Source organism: Oryzias latipes, chromosome 6 (assembly GCF_002234675.1).
Source record: "Oryzias latipes chromosome 6, ASM223467v1".
In the NCBI taxonomy this organism is placed as follows: Eukaryota; Metazoa; Chordata; class Actinopteri; order Beloniformes; family Adrianichthyidae; genus Oryzias; species Oryzias latipes.
Window position 1 is genome coordinate 24,917,372 of NC_019864.2, and position 16,097 is coordinate 24,933,468.

The 16,097-nt window shown below is 38.4% G+C and overlaps 1 protein-coding gene across 2 annotated transcripts in view; it reads left to right on the forward strand.

Moving 5' to 3' along the window:
- Positions 1–740: 740 nt before the first annotated feature.
- The window catches only part of nlrc5 (NLR family CARD domain containing 5), a 32,525-nt gene continuing 17,168 nt past the window's right edge, over positions 741–16,097 (forward strand). The window contains exons 1-18 of one of the 2 annotated variants that reach the window (XM_011476349.3): positions 741–805; positions 1,410–1,750; positions 3,260–3,316; positions 4,775–4,960; positions 5,785–5,939; positions 6,395–6,526; positions 6,661–6,976; positions 7,273–7,738; positions 7,857–8,022; positions 8,554–8,684; positions 10,382–10,613; positions 10,695–10,936; positions 14,844–14,927; positions 15,048–15,131; positions 15,255–15,338; positions 15,450–15,539; positions 15,739–15,789; positions 15,872–15,901. In XM_011476349.3, coding sequence (XP_011474651.1) covers positions 1,426–1,750; positions 3,260–3,316; positions 4,775–4,960; positions 5,785–5,939; positions 6,395–6,526; positions 6,661–6,976; positions 7,273–7,738; positions 7,857–8,022; positions 8,554–8,684; positions 10,382–10,613; positions 10,695–10,936; positions 14,844–14,927; positions 15,048–15,131; positions 15,255–15,338; positions 15,450–15,539; positions 15,739–15,789; positions 15,872–15,901 — 2,831 coding nt within the window. In that variant the 5' untranslated portion in view covers positions 741–805; positions 1,410–1,425. Of the gene's footprint in view, positions 806–1,409; positions 1,751–3,259; positions 3,317–4,774; positions 4,961–5,784; positions 5,940–6,394; positions 6,527–6,660; positions 6,977–7,272; positions 7,739–7,856; positions 8,023–8,553; positions 8,685–10,381; positions 10,614–10,694; positions 10,937–14,843; positions 14,928–15,047; positions 15,132–15,254; positions 15,339–15,449; positions 15,540–15,738; positions 15,790–15,871; positions 15,902–16,097 lie in introns of those variants that run through there. The other variant, XM_020704166.1, reaches the window with a different exon arrangement.

Sequence of the window (16,097 nt, forward strand, 5' to 3'; positions counted from 1 at the left end):
TCAGATTTTCTGTTTGGGCTGGATGCTTCTATGGTGCATGTATTTAAAGAACCCATTTAGCAAATGCTCTGCAGAGGTGCAGACGTGGAGTGGTCAACCTTTGATCAGAAGGTCACAGATTCGGTTCCCGTTTTGCCTGCCCATGTGTCCAAGTGTCCTTGGGCAAGACATTGAATCCCCCAATGCTCCTGACTGGCACTTTGCATGACAGCTCTCTCACTATCAGTTAGTGAATATGTATGAATGGAGCTTGTGAATGGAAGTACCATTCCAAATTATCATATTTATGCTGAGGTAAACTTGCAAGTCACAAAAGATGGAATCTAAGTTTGGTTGCAAAATCCGTACCCTTGTGCTATCCAATGGGGTCAAGATGACCATTGATGTGTTCTCCCTACCATGACAAAGGTGGATAAAGGTGGAGAGAATTTCATGTAATCCATGGACACCAGTGAAGATCACAAATCATTGAAGAAAAAAGTTTGTCTTGTGGGGTCTAGATGACCCCACTCCCAATGTCAAAGTGCATAGGATAACTCTGACGTCGGTTCAGCTGAACTCGATCACAGCATCCCTTATATGTGTTACTTTACATATAAAAAAATATTAAAAATGTAATTTAAAAAAATAAATCAAAATGACCAGAAGCCTTCACATTTATCACACATCTTGTGACTGGTCAGTTGATTTGGAGCAACCAGAAGCGAAACCGAAACAATGAATGAACAACTAGAGATAAGTTTCGCTTTTGGAAGAAAGTACCGAACCGACTCCGGCTGGCAGTCCGCGTCAAGAAACACTGACGGTAATTATTATTGTTTTCTTCATTTATATTTGCAGCTATCTTTGTTAAAGTAAACAAATAGCGCTTAGCGTTCCTTTTGGGTTTAATAATGTGCGTCCACATGCCACTTCAGAGCGTTATGATCTATGGGCATGAATGACGCCGAGGACGCGTTACCTTAAGCGGCCTCGGTCAAAAGTTATATAAGGACACGGAGTGTGAGAGCGATAGACAAAGAGCGCAGCAAAAACAGCGTTATCAACCGGACAAATGCTGTGTTTAACTATAAAGCTTCAAGATATGGAGTCTGTCTGAGAAGTCAACATAACAAAGATTAACTTGTGCTTTATACACACATATTTGTACCTAATAAAGCCTAAATCATTTGTTTCTGGAGACCAAGAGTTTAATACATTGAAAACAAATTTCTTATAATCATGGTGGTCTACTATCAATTTTGGATGGCAAATACAGGCACTGTTTCAAAATGAAACACGTTCCATCTTCGCCCATTTTTACGTAGCACCTCATTTTACTGCAGCTGAAAGTAAAAGTACCCAGTTCATCATGTCTGTAGACAATGGGATCAGCGTTGAAGTGTTTATTCATGCTTTATGCGTTTCAGCTGATGGAGTCTGACCATGGATGATGAGTCTAACCTTCAAGATAAAGATGTGAACGCTGTCTTGGCCCAGGAATCTTCAAAGTTGTGTCACATTTTGAGCAATCAGTCACAATCTGTCATAATGTTGCTTTATCAAAGGATGGTAAATGACGATGGATGGCAAAACAAGCAAGCCTCCTCCAGCTCCAATGCAGGGTCTTCAGCAGACCTTGTTAAAGCATTGTTGGATTACTACAGGTCAGCCAATGCTGCAAAGTGTCGCAACTTTCTGCAGAGTGTTTGCATGTTGTGTGAAGACATACCCATGCATCTGGAGGCCAGGCTCATGTCAGTGGCATGCAGTGAGTATGAACAGATATGGTCTTTCTCCACTGCTTCAGCAAATGTGTGACACTTGTTTCATTTGTATAGCCAAACAATTTTTGTGGACCTCTATGATTAGTTAAGACTTTATTTAGTAAAGTTTTAAATAAAGTCTGTTACTAAAAAACAGTAATGGCTGGGCAGTTTGGTACAGGTTGCTGGTTGCTTGTTTGATGTCAGACACAGTCACAGTCTAGCATCAAGCTGGACATCTGCCAAATCATCCTACTTTGCTGATTAAATAAACGAAACAATTGAGAAAATATTTTTTGATTAAACATCACGATTATTATACATTCTAAACACAGTTTACACTCTAAAAGATACTTGGCTAACTGGCTAACTTCGGCCATAATGCAGAGGTAGAGCTGATCAGAAGATAGCAGGTTTGATTCTCGCCTTGCCTGTCCATGTTTCAAAGACACCGAACCCCCTATTGCTCCTGGAGGTTATGGGTTGGCATCAATGTTGGGTAGTAGAGTATGTGGCTGAATGGGACTGTGGCTGTAAAGTGCTTTGGGCTAGTAGTAAAGCTCTAAATAAGTATATACCATTTACCATTTTTAATTCTCTCAATAAGGTTTTTTTTTTGCTCTGATCAATAGAATCCTCAAATATATACCCTCACTTTTCTGCCTCTTATTGGTGGAAAACACTTTTTTCAGCAGTGGATGGGGCATCGATATCTTAAAATATTTAAGGCACTGGCCTCTGAGGAAGGGAATTGGACACCGCTAAGCAAAAAAATCTTATCTCAGTAGGGTTTTTTGTATTCTCTATTTTTGTGAACACAGTAAAAAATCAAATAGACTGCATTGCAGTAATTCTGTCAACGCCATTAACACAGTACATTAGCAAGCCTTTTTGTGCAGGTATGCTAAAGCCAAAGACTAAAATATAACAGACAATTCCACTGACTTGGGTTAAACTGTCAGTTACTCTCTCTATGAGGACATGCAGCAAATCTTGAAACAACAGAGTATTAAAATAGGTTCACACAAGCTAACTTAATTTTTTTGTTAGATTACCATTGTATATTTAGGCTACCTATGAATTAATTTGCTTTGATCAAATTACTTACATATTATTGATAATAATATGTATGTTTTCAAAGCATTTGTTTTGTCAAGTAAAACAGTTTTTACAGTGCTTAACTTGTTTTTATGTTCTTCATTTGTATGGCATGGTAAAAAAAAAGAAGTCACCTTACTGGTTACCGTAAATGTAAAATGTCATCGAGATTAGGCAACGTTTTCCTGTCTGTGTGGTTTTTCTGGTGGTGAATTATGTGTGATTGCTCATCATTTTTCCTGTTTTAAAATCTATTTTCAAAAACACAAATTCAATGACTTTTGTCCTGGTTAAACACATCTGTGCAGAAACCTGTTGGCGTAATACCTTAGAACAAGTAGCCAAAAACACAGGTAAAATGATGTTTGCACACTTTGCAGCAAGATCTGACATACAAGTGTTTCTCTGCACTGAAGGTGGTTGTGACGGAGCACTATCTACAGAGGAGGAGCCCATCAAACGCCCACGGATTGGTAAATCCCACAAAATATATTCTACTGCATTTACTGTACTAAAAACACTGATTCTAACAAGTGTAAATAGAGTTACACACATCAATAAAAGGACCATTACTCCTCTGTTAATTAAATAATTGAACACATTGATCACTTTAAACTTTAAAGTTGCCTTTTAAGTCGCCTCATCAGACTGAAGCACCTAAGATCAGTAGCAATATGTTTTAAGAAAGAAAACACTAAGTTCGGATGCCATGGTCAACTTCAAGACAAAATGACCTGCATGAAATTAACCAATAAAAAAGAATAATTATAGAAAATTTCTAAAAACAACAATACGAAATAATCATACATTTACCTAATATATTTGGTTATACAATCTTTTGAGACAATTTTTGCAGTCTAATAATTTCTGTAACTGTCAATGAGACACCTGCATTTGTCAACAGGTACTTTGGCCCACTACTCTTGAGTAGCTCTGTCTGTCTTGATTTAGATCAGGGCTGATGAAAGGCCTCCTCAGGTTTAGTCCAGTGTTTGTTTTCTTAGCTTTTGATAGATGCCATTGGCCAGCACACAATTCACAGAGCAAATTTTTAGGCTTCACAGTACGGACAGGGATGTTGCATGTGTTGAAATTGGTCACAATAGGGGACACTGGTGATCCCATGACATAGTAAGGATTTTGCTTGTAGGATTCTCTAAAAATTGAATAAAGATGATTTTCAGGTAGATGTCCAGCAGATCATAACACTATTCTGGTATCAGCTTGGTACTTTCAGACAGTTGGTAACATCTTGTTCCAGTCATGTCCTTTGCTGTTTCTGCGGGTTCTGTAATGAGAATATAGGTGAAAAGAGGTGGAACATTAAAGACCCACCAAATTGTGTTTTTGGTGTTTTTAACATGTTTTTGTGTCATTTTTCTGATGATGGAGGACATATATTAAGCTCAAAATTCAATTTCTGAGTATTTCTTTATTAAGATCTTTGTAAATCAGGTGCAGACAGAAAAATGTTGGGGAAGGTGTATTTGTTATGTAGAAAATTTGCTGGGCGGGATGACTAGATTCATGTGCGTCTTTGTTTTCCTCTGAGTCCTGGCTGCATGGCTGGATAGCTCCAATATTGCTTTCCATTTTTGTTGCACCGGTAATGTTAGGTTGGGGGTGTGAGGGGCAAGGGTTTACACGCTAGCGTGACAGAATGTAAACCCTTGACTGTATTTGAGAATTGAACTAAGTGACCCCTTCCCTCTTGCATTCCAGATGGGAAGTACCCACTGGTCCCAAAACGCCGAAAGACTTTTATTGAGAAAAAAACAGCTATTACCCAGTCATTATATTTGTCAAAATAGCCATTCTTAAATCTGATGTTTTGTTTTTCATTTTGCTGAAAAGATTAAAAAAATGTTGTTTTTATTCCAGAGCAATCATTTATGGAGTCTGCATCCCTTAAATACTGTTTTTGACTGCAGATTACTGGGAAGAGTATGTTTTAGAAGGGAGGAATTTACTGCTAAGTCGCTGGAAAAGACTGACAGACCGCCTGGTGAAGGCTGTGGAGCTGGACAGAGTGTGGGTCAACTTCAGAAATGTAAACAGGGGCAGGGACCGACCTGATCAGACCCCTGCTTCAGCAGACAGAGGGTTCAACTCTGCAGGTCAGAGGGCACTTCCTTTTCCTTCTTTAGACAAACAGAAATATTTAAAGGGCCTATATCATGCTTTTCTTAAACCTTTCAGAGTAAACTATATCCATATATACAGTGTGATAAAATACTACCCTTGGCACACAAAATAACGATTTTTTAAGTGAAACATTAGTTTTTTTGGCAGTCAATTTTGCTACCCAGAAATAAGACGACTCGATCTCTGAGGCACCGCCTTTCACTCCGTGTGGGTGCCGCCCATTTCATGATGTCAATCTAGAGCCGTCCTCTGCAGTGTCTGCGTCTCGCCCACAAAAACAAACAACATCCGAACTTTTGCAAAGATGGATGTGCAGATGGATGTTGTGGAGCCTTACTGAAGCATTTTGGCGATCACTGCTAGCTCCGTGGAGAAAGTGGATGTGTGTGTGCTTGCCCGGGGGCGGAGCTGGCAGCACAGACTCTTCCTGGAAGGGGCTGTTACTCACTTATCTACGTCTCAATGTGAGAATCCACTTGCTTTTGTGGATTGGGAATGGCTGGTTTTTAGAGTAATACCCAGTGATTCATTAATGGATCAAAATACCACTTTGGGGTGTTTTTCTTTGTAAAGAATTAACATTATAATACACTTAAAATCTTAACTAGTTGACTTCGCATGACATAGGTCCTTTAATATGTTTTGATGTTGTTTCATAAAAGGGGACATTTAATTGAAAAGAGTTTAAATACGTCTTCCCCTATATACAAGTTTATACACGAAACATTCTTAGACACCTGTTTTTTAATGTTTTAAAATCAATTTAAGTTCAGACCAATGTTTTCCCCCCAATTAGAGCCTGATGGAGATTATGGGTTTTCGGAGTCCAAAGTGACTATGGAAACCTTCTTACGAGGATGTAAAGGAAAAGTGACATTTCTTGTTGGCCAGGCTGGCTCAGGAAAAACTCTTTTAATGTCTTGTTTAGGACAACAGTGGGCAAATGGTCTGGTAAGTCCTATGTTGTTGTTTTATTTAACTTTTAACATAAAGTCCTATTTTTTTTTTTTTTTTTGACAGCAGAAGTAAACAAAAAGTAATGTAGTTCCTTTTTATCTTGTTACTTTCTGAGGAGAAGAAGTTACAGAAAAGAATTTGTATTTATGATCACCAATTCATTTTGTAAAGCACATTAGACTTTTTGTGTTGTGTGTTGAAAAACACTTAATTGTGCTTTAAGTAACTGTTACGGTAGTTTAAAAGAGCTCTTCTGTTATGCGTTAGATTGCTTTTAAGCATTCATGTAATTGTGAAACAATCTTTCTTGAAGAATTCACCTTGTTTTGGTCTGACTGAATTGTGATAAAAAGTGGTTCCATTTTTTTTAGATGATTGTAATTTCTTTTGACTCAAATTATAGATAAACTGATTTTAACACAATAGTTCTGTTTTGCTTTCATATGCAGGGCCCATTCCCAGCATCCTACTTGTTAGTTTTTTTGGAATTTCGTCAGCTGAACCAGCTGTCCCGCTCCCTGTCACTGTCTGAGCTGCTATTTCAGCACTACCTCCCTTCAAATCGAGGCAGCAATGCAGAGGTTTGCATGCCACAGTACTTAATTCTGATGTAAAACATGTGAAAGGCAATAATATGACAGAAACAAAAATCCGCACACATAGTCACTGTTAGATCAAATTTTTTCTGTGTCCTATGTTCTTTGTCTCTGAGTAGAAAGCCATTGTGGACTGCCTTCTTTCCAATCCGGAGAAGAGCTGTTGGGTGTTGGATGGCTACGATGAATTTCTTTGGAAAATCAAAAAACACCGAATGCCACGTGATGTGTTAAACTTAGAGGAACCTCTGCCAGTTGCTGACCTGATCTCAGGGTTGTTGACTCGGCAGCTTCTTCCAGGAAGCACCGTGGTGGTGACTTGTCGTGCACGGGACATTGTAGATTTCTACAACTTGTCAGACAAGGTTGGAGAGCTGCTTGAGTGGGATCAAAATGAAATCAAGGAGTATGTGCACCACTTCTTTGGGGTTGAAGGTAAATCCTATTGTTTAATGTTTTCATTTTTAAATGCAGGAGCTTTTTCATATTGAGTTCCTTACAACGGTTATGCATTAAATACTACAGCTTACCTTAACTTCTGGTATTTTGCCAAACCTGTGCTTTTTGAATTTTGATGTCACTTATTTTATTTTTAGTTTTAGTTTTTAAACCTATCATTGTAGAGGTAAATTAAAAAATACAGATACAAGTAAGGATACTACTGCTTATTTATTGTAAATGATACATATCTGTTGTCTTTATCTTGTTTTTGTACTTCTTCCAACGGGCAGACAGAGCCATTGGAGTTGAGGCAACCAAACTTCTTCTCTCCAGTCAACATCTCCTTGCAATGTCATCTCTCCCAGCCCTCTGTAACATCTGCTGCATCTGTCTGAAGCATTTACTGCTCAAAGACAGAAATGCCAGTTATAGGTCAGCAGAAGATGAACAAAGAGGAAAATCTACAAAAAAAACACCGCAAACCAAAGAGATGGATACGCAGGTTGTTGAAAAAGACAAAGGGACAGATAGAGAAGAAAATGAAACTGAAAATGCTCAACACAGTGGAGAAAGAGAAGGAAGTCAGGACCTGACAATGAGGACGGCAAATGGCGAGTTTAACTTTTCTGCATCTTCAGCCCGAGTTCCCAGCACTCTCACCCAGGTCTACCTTACTGCTGTGGCAGCTTTTCTCAGCCGTCTCCCTGATCAGGGAGGCGGAGATAACAGGCCAAAGGCTGCTAGATCTTCTTTGAGGTAAGACCAAGTTGACTGGAGTTTACTTCAGTTGTTAGGCTTTGCCTTGAGTCTTAAGCTGCAAAAAATCCAGTTAAAATCTGCATGCAAATCTTTTTTCTTTCTTTCTTTTTTCTAGTAATACTGACAGTATGCTATCCACCTTTGTTCAGTATCCATCTGAACTCTGGGAGCTGAGTCAAGTGGCTTGGAAAGGCGTAGAGGAAGGCAAGATCCTCTTTATGAAAGAAGATGTTCCAGAGACTATTTTACAGTTATTAGTCAAGAGTGGCCTTTTTTCACAGGTCAGACAAAGGGTTTTGTATTTAAAACTGGAATGTCATGTGTTTTTTCTAATAAAGTTGATTATTATGTTTTGGTGTTCAACAGCCATCAGAAAAATAAATGTGTTATTTGTGAAAACACAGAGTAAAAAACTGAAAGTAGTAGTTAAATATTGGCATTGCATCATTTTATATATACAGGCATAGAGAAAGTTTTGTTTTGTTTTGTTTTTTGTATTAAAGCAAAGGGATAGGGGAAATTAAAATGAATGAAATTAAAATTAAATAGAGCTCGTCGTATCCTACCAATTTAAAGGTTTTTGAATGACCCACAGTTCTACAAGCAGTCTGCTGAATGAAAGACTTGACAGCTGCTGCAACTTTCAGCTGTCAGCTCAGCTTTATCGCGTCTAATTCCACTGTCACAGATGTTGAAGAATGTCAATTTATTGCTTTGTTTTTATTCATCACGTCCATAACCGGACATCAATAGGCTTCACTTTGTATTACACTTCTTTTAAAAGTGATTTTGCAAATTTTTTGTCTTGTCAGGTTGAGCTCAGATGTCACGATGGAACACTAGTTAACGCTTACAGTTTCATTCATTTGACTGTGCAGGAGTTCTTGGCTGCTCTTAGAATCATGACAAGTCATAAAGTTAGTGATGCACAGCTGAAAAAGAGGTAAGAAAGATACGACAAGTGGATCTTTTAGGGGGGCATATATTCTCTGATAATGTAGGTGGATCTCTTTTGATTGCATTTATATTTAAAGGGATTATCTCTTGTCTGCAAATATATTTTCCGACCTTTTCAGAACTTATAGTGAGTTCATTTTTACTCTTATAACTGTAAATATATGAAAGTTACTGCTAGTGCCACACATTGATTTAGTTGTAGTTTTAAGAAATAACACCAACTTTTTTGTAAGATTGCCTTTTCCCTTATTGTTATTTTTACTAGGGGTTGCTACACAATATTTTAACATTTCTGTTAATTAGTTTTATGTTGTTCTTTATTAAGGCAGATAAATGCTTACCATACAGTATGTGGAGCAAATGTTTCACAAGTGATAAATACCAGTGCCTTTCCTTATATTTCTGGCCTTCGCCGACTGAGACCCGATATGTTCACACCTCTTATGCCCTTTTGCACTGTACAACCTGTTCTGGTTCTCAGAATGGCAATCATATAGCTCTGTCTCTTTAGGCAAAAAAGACTCTGGCAAAGCATGGGAACAGATACCAAAATAGAGTACTGGTAGTGCCACTTGCCGCTGGAAAAAACATCTAGCTGATACTTCACAATATCTACATTTAAGCATTACATTCATGCTCATGGAGATTTTACATAAAATATCTTCCCAGCTGTCATCACATTGATTAATCCATGTATAACATTATCAAATAAATCAATCGTGCAGAGTTATTGCCCTGTTCCCAAAGTAAAGCTGTGGAAGCAACGTGAGCTGACACAGAAATATTTTGACCTCAGCCCTAAAAGGAGATTCAAAAGACACTGAGGTTGGCACAAGGCAGAGCATCTGGTTACATAAGAGCATTAAGTGTGACTTGTCACTGTACATGACATACTGTGCCAGATGGTGACCACTGTTACTCACCAAGATATTCTTGCATCAACACTTTCCCTGTAATACTAGCCTGACCCTCATTTTACCTTACTAAGCTTGATTTGATATTTGTTCAAAAGAAGTTGATTCTTGGAACCGATATAAATATTATTGGACTTTTTGTCATTTGAGAAATGCAATTATTGGACCTCTTAAAATGAATGCTTGCTTTTTAACATGCCTTTGTGTCACAGTTAAGAGGATGTGTTGCAAACAAATAATTTAAATAGTGGTCCTTGAGCTCACAGTGTATGGGAACATTTAGGAGACTCCAACAACTTTAGCAGCCATTATCACTACTGTGATTGCTCCCCTTCCATAAAAATCTTATTTTATACCCTCGACGGCACCCTGTCTGTGTGAAGATTGACTCTAAACTCGACATGTTTGTGAGACATTCAGGATCCTGCAGCTTGCTGATTTTATACATGTCAAGAAACTGTATAATTTTTTTAGGTTTTGTTATACACTTTTGTAAAACTTTAACACATGTAGCAGAAAAATCACAAATAATTTGAAGCGATTTTATGGCAATTACATTACCTTTATTTGTTTCTTTGATTTAAAGTTACAGCAAACGTGTGATTATATGAGAAAGTACACCTATTTGCGACCACATCATTATTTTCATCTGATAGCAGCAAACAGAACATTCACCAGATACAGTCATGTAAAAATAAAAAATAAAAAGATCTGTTCTTTGGTAAGAATTTAAGCTTTGACTTTTGCTCCTTACTAATTCTACCATCAGATTCAGTCTGAAAACTCGCTGGACAACAAAGTCCGACCAGAAGACGCCATTTACTGATTCCCTGTACCTGTATGTATGTGGTCTGGCTTCCCCAAACTGCACTCAAGTCCTGGTTGAAGTAGCCAGGGCTTCAGGTGTGAAAGGAGTTCAAAACTGGGTCCAGAAACGACAAGACCTTGTCCTACGTTTGCTGAGACCCCTGTGTCACAGCAACACACTGACTGGACCAAAGGTACACTTAAAAAAAAAGAAAACCTTTTTTTTGTCAACTGTTTTTTTTTTGTCATTCTTTTGAATTCTGTGTATTTTGCAGTTATTGCAGCTTTGCAACTGCATCCAGGAGAGCCAGGACTACGAACTAGCACAGCAGGCTTTGAGGGCAAGGCCCACTCTGGAACTGCGCAACTTCCGGCTGGTGCCCAATGATATTGATGCTTTGGCTTTCGTAGTTAACTCAGCTGCTGATCAGGCTGTTGGTTTGGATTTTGGAGCATGCTCAATGGAGCCAGAGTGTTTAGATGCACTGTCGAGGTGCCAGTGCATTCATTTCCTCAGGTGGGTGGACATGTGCACCTTTACCGATCACAATGAGAACATGCAATCAGCACAGACAATTTTCCGTTTTATAATTTGAAATAAACTGAATTTTAAAGAATTAGCACTTTCGACTCACAGCGAGAGGGCCCTGCTTCAAATTCTGGCCTGTGACTCTGAAAGGGATTCAGTGGGTTCTGAAGATAAATGGATGGATGGAAAAAAAAAATTATATTTAACATAGCAATAATTTAACATTTCTCCTTTTCATTGGTTGAAAGGCATTTTAAAAAAATGTATATATTTGTAACTCGTGTCTTTCCTTTGAGTTTGTGTTATTTTATAACCGTTATGGGAAAGTTTCCTTTGTCATTAACTGTCAGTAACTGGGTGACTTTTCAGACAGCTGGCCAGACTGATCAGCTGTCTAACTCTGAGAGTCAGCACATAGAGGAACGCACCCCACCCTGAATGTACACGCGCATGTCCCTTTTCAACTTTCCCTTAACTGGGAGGGGACGTGTGTTCATCATTTTTCTGGTCCTTAAAATTCACACGTCTTACTTTACTTTTCTCTCTTAAATAAATACAACGTTGACTTGAACCACATCCGGCAGGATGGTAATCTAATTAAACTAGAGGGCATTTACAAGACTGACCAGGACATGAACTGAGGTGCCAAGACAGTAAACAGCCTGTAAAACAATCTGAAGCTCCTGCCATTTCATTCAACACTCATTAAGGAGAAAACGTCTACCTGCGCATGGCAGCAGTGCAGAATATCAACTCTTGGATTTTTGTTTAGTGGCATGTCGGGACATCTGACCTGGAATGCGTGTTTTTAATTCTGTTATTTCATACTGCTCACTCAAGGGTTTCCAGGACAAACCCTGAATGTTGTGAAAAACAGAGGTGGTGCAAAGGTCAGAGGGTAAAGGCCAGGTTCAGGCAGAAACACATAACTCTACTTTGCATCAGTCAATGTTTTGGTGAGAGCATGAGATTTGCATGCATGACTTCCAAATATAAATTAGTCTAAACCAGTTGTTTAGGAGAAAGAGGAGAGCTCTGTTTGACACGAGCCACCTAGTTACCAACAAAAATAGATGCAAAACATTTTGGCAAAGCTGTTTACCCTCTGTACATTTCTTTTCTGCAAAAGCAGGAGTTAATGTGTGTTTGTCTTGATGTAACTGTGACATCATAATAAAATAGTGCTTAAAACTCAAAGGAAGCATCCGTCTGCACCTACAAGACATATTGAAGGTATGTCATGCAGCAGCAGTCGGCTTGTAAAAAGTCCTTTTAAAAGGATTTATCGTACATTATCTGAAAATGTTATTGTTGAATGATTCAAAAACAAGCATTCGAGATGAAAAAATGCTTCCGCATTTCAATAAAAAAAATGGCCCAATGAAAAGAGAAAGAAAACAAACTTCAATCTGTGCCAAAGGAAAAAGAAATAAGGGTTCAGTGAAATGGGAGAGAAGTACAAACTTCTTTAAACTATCTGTTCCTAATACTTACTGAAATATGACAGATGTAAGCTGCTCACTATTTTAACAAAAACATGTATTTTTTATTTAACTGGTTTATTTAAATAAACCAGTTATGTAAGGGAAAAACAATGTCCATGAATAGGCAACCAGATATAGATAAATACACACATATAGTGATATACATATATTTAGTTTACAGAGAATCAAGTTTTGGTTTAGAAAAAACAACTATAAAAGTAAAAATGTCAATGCCAAAAACATCGGCTGTTTACGATGACGAAGAAATGACTAATATAGTTAGCATAGTTTTCATTCTCATTTCAACATGAAGATTTCAAAAAAGGCTGCGTTTTGACATTTTTGGTTAAAATAGACATAGGTTTTGACTCATAATTGTGATACCACTTGGAAGAAATCCTTGGAACTTTGAGTGGAGCTTTGTCAGACAAAGTTCACATTGACCTGGGGCCTCATTTATAAAACTTTGCGTAGGATTTGCGTCAGAAGTGGCGTACGGATGAAACATAGGACGTGCGTGCGCACAGAAATATTCGGATCTATAAAACCGTGCGCACGCACATCCTACGCATCTTTCCCTTAATAAATCACAACCAATTCGAAATGCAGCGCAGCTTTTGCGGCTTCATGACACGCCCATAGTTGCCCATAAATAGTCCGCGAAACGCCCACAAATTAATATTCATGGCTTGCGAAACCATGGCAAACACAGAGAGGAAATCAAAAAAACGTAACTTCACTCAATGTGAAGTTGAAGTTATCGTTGGCGAGGTGGAAAAGACGAGAAAAGTGTTGTTTGGAGGGCACAGTGTGGGCATTACAAATGCCAAAAAGGCACTTGAGTGGCAAACGGTGGCAGACGCCAAATGCTGTAGCCTCACAACCTCGGACCGTGGCCGAAATAAAAAAGAAATAGTTGGACATCAAAGTCGAGGCAAAAAAACGTCTAGCGCTCCATCGGGGGGGGGACCGGAGCAGCAGATGCACCGGGTGACACGCGTGGTTCCTCCGAGTGCTCCTCTGTAATGCCGGGCCCAAAAGCCCGCAGAGGTCCAAGAGGACGGCTCGAAGAAATCGGAACCGGCTCATAAGCCACTCGTCCTTGTTTGCCAGCAAGTCTTCTTGCTGTCTAAAGATGCGTTCACTCCGAATTCTTCCATTTGCCACATCTTCTAAGAGTGCAAGATCAGCCATTGTGCGTCATTACGCATTGTGATGGGGCATTTTATTTCCATCCATTTATTACATCTGACAAGCTACAGATGTCGGTAATAATCGACGTGGAAATGGGAAATTGTTCAGCGCAAATGTAATTTCTTGTTGCTTTGTGAATGGTTGAGACATACGCCATACATGGTTTTATCAAAAGTAAAACAAACTAAAGTTATATGTATGAATACCATAATTCCATAGCTTATGAAGAAATGTTTTAATATGAAAACAACTTTCCCCCAGTGGACAGAATTAGTACGTCTGTCCGTCCGTCCGCACCTATATCTGCCCCGCCAGACGGACACCCTGACGAGAATCTCAGTTTTGCACATTATTTCGTTCTGTTAACTATATTATTTATGAGGATGAATTGCACAACATGCCAATATTGCAAAACATATTTCACTTTTCTTTCTGCAAGTAAGTGTTCATTTGAATTTCTGTTGTAATTTTCGTTAGATTTTTTTTTTGTTTGTTTCACTGCTGATCGATCAAACGGGTGTTCGTGTAGCTGTTAATTGTAAGACTTGCTTTGTGAAGTCTTCATGTTATTTCTGAGAGGCAGTATTGTCATTTTCACTTTCACGTGTTTCTTCCATCTGCCGACGGCGTCGCCGTTTCTCATTTCACCCGTTTTTGTGTGTACGCCTGGGTCAGAGCTTGCGTGAAGGACCGCACATTTTCCCGTCAAGTTTGCTTTTTCTAAATCTCAACTATTGCGTAGAGAGTGGCGTACGCCTTCTTTTGTGCGTACGCAACGTTTATAAATGAGGCCCCTGGTCTTTACTTTGTTTGTGGATTTATTCAATTTCATTTTGTGTTTAGAAGAATGATCTATATAAAAACTGTTTGATTTTTGCAGTAAAAAAGGACACATTTTACCACTCATAAGTGAGCTTTTGGACAGTTTGAGGTTTATGGTGAAATTTCTGTGAAATATATCCATAATACATGTATACCTGTAAAAAAAACAGTGGTTGTACTGCTTTTTGTTTTGTTGAGGTCTGGATTACAGATGACAGATTTTTCTAGATTTCCATCTGCAGTTTGTGCTTTTTTTCTCTGCTCACTAACATGCCTCAACCCTTTGCTGACAAACATTTTGTGACATTTTGATTTATTCTAAAAGTCATTTATAAACAGTCTTTGGCTGTCATTGATACTTTGAACTGAATGATTGATGATTACTTTGTGTTCAGTTTTCACAGCCGGAAGTATAATGACAAGTTTGCGGAGAAGTTGTCCTGTATTTTGCCTGGATTTCCAAACCTGAGAAAACTTGAGTATGTTTTTGAGTTTTTAAGTTTTTGGGGTTTTTTTGGGGGTGGGGGTGTGTGTCATGTATTGTTAAATGTTGCATTGATAGCCTAATGATTAAATGAAATGACCTTTTTCCTCTGCAGGTTTTCTGGTGCCAGTCTGACAGCCGCTGGAGCAAAAAGTTTGGCCTCAGGTCTACAAAAGTGCTGCAACATCACTGAGATAAAGTACGGTACTTCCTTGTGACACCAACAATTTTGTGCTCTTGCTCTTTAAAATGCAGACTTTTGAATGTTGTTGGTGATTCAGTTTCAGAATGTCTCATGTTGTAACATTCTTTTTTGTCGTAGTCTCAGTGACAACAATCTGCAAGATGATGGATTTGGGCATGTGGTTGAGCTTTTTACCAAACTGCCAAATCTCAGTTCTGTAAAGTAAGTTCTGACTTTTGAATTGGCAAAAATCCGCAGCTTTAGAAAAACAAGAAGGAGCAGGAACTTTGAATGTATTTGCATATGTGCTGACGCACACGTGTCTCTTTGTAGGCTGGGCCGAAACAACAGCTCTCTGCAAGCGCTGAACTGCATTGTTGAGAAAATGGGTTCCTGTTTGAACATCCTGCAGGTTTATGCAGAGTAAGACCTAATTACATTTTATCACACCACCTCACCTCTAGCCACGCATTCTGCAAACAATAATTGATGACCTTTGTCAACTTCCTCAATAATAATGAATCTTAAACAGCATTAAACATCCCAAATTCTCACAAGACCTAATACAAAAGAAAACCTGTCATTTCTATTTTCCCTGATTTTTCTGGCTTTATGTTTACAGTGGTGTGAAGGAAGTAGTGGTTACATTTTCAAAAGAATCTGATGGCAACAGGTGAGTTTTATGACGAATAAAACCAATAAAATCATAAAATGTGCAATTTAACTTTGGGTTTTATTGTTTTTTTCTTTTGAAGTCAGAAAACAAAGCCTGAGCCAACAATCAGGTAATAACAATGCCTCAAGAGATCTCTTATTGTTTACTCCTCTGCAGATTTTTCTTTTGCCAATTTCCTGAAACCATTCCTTGTTAAGAACCCGAGTACAATCTTGTATTTTCAATTACATGGACTTTAGATTGTTTTATAGATAACTGACTGGTTGTCTGATCAATCAGCTCCTGATTCACTTTAGTTCTCAACT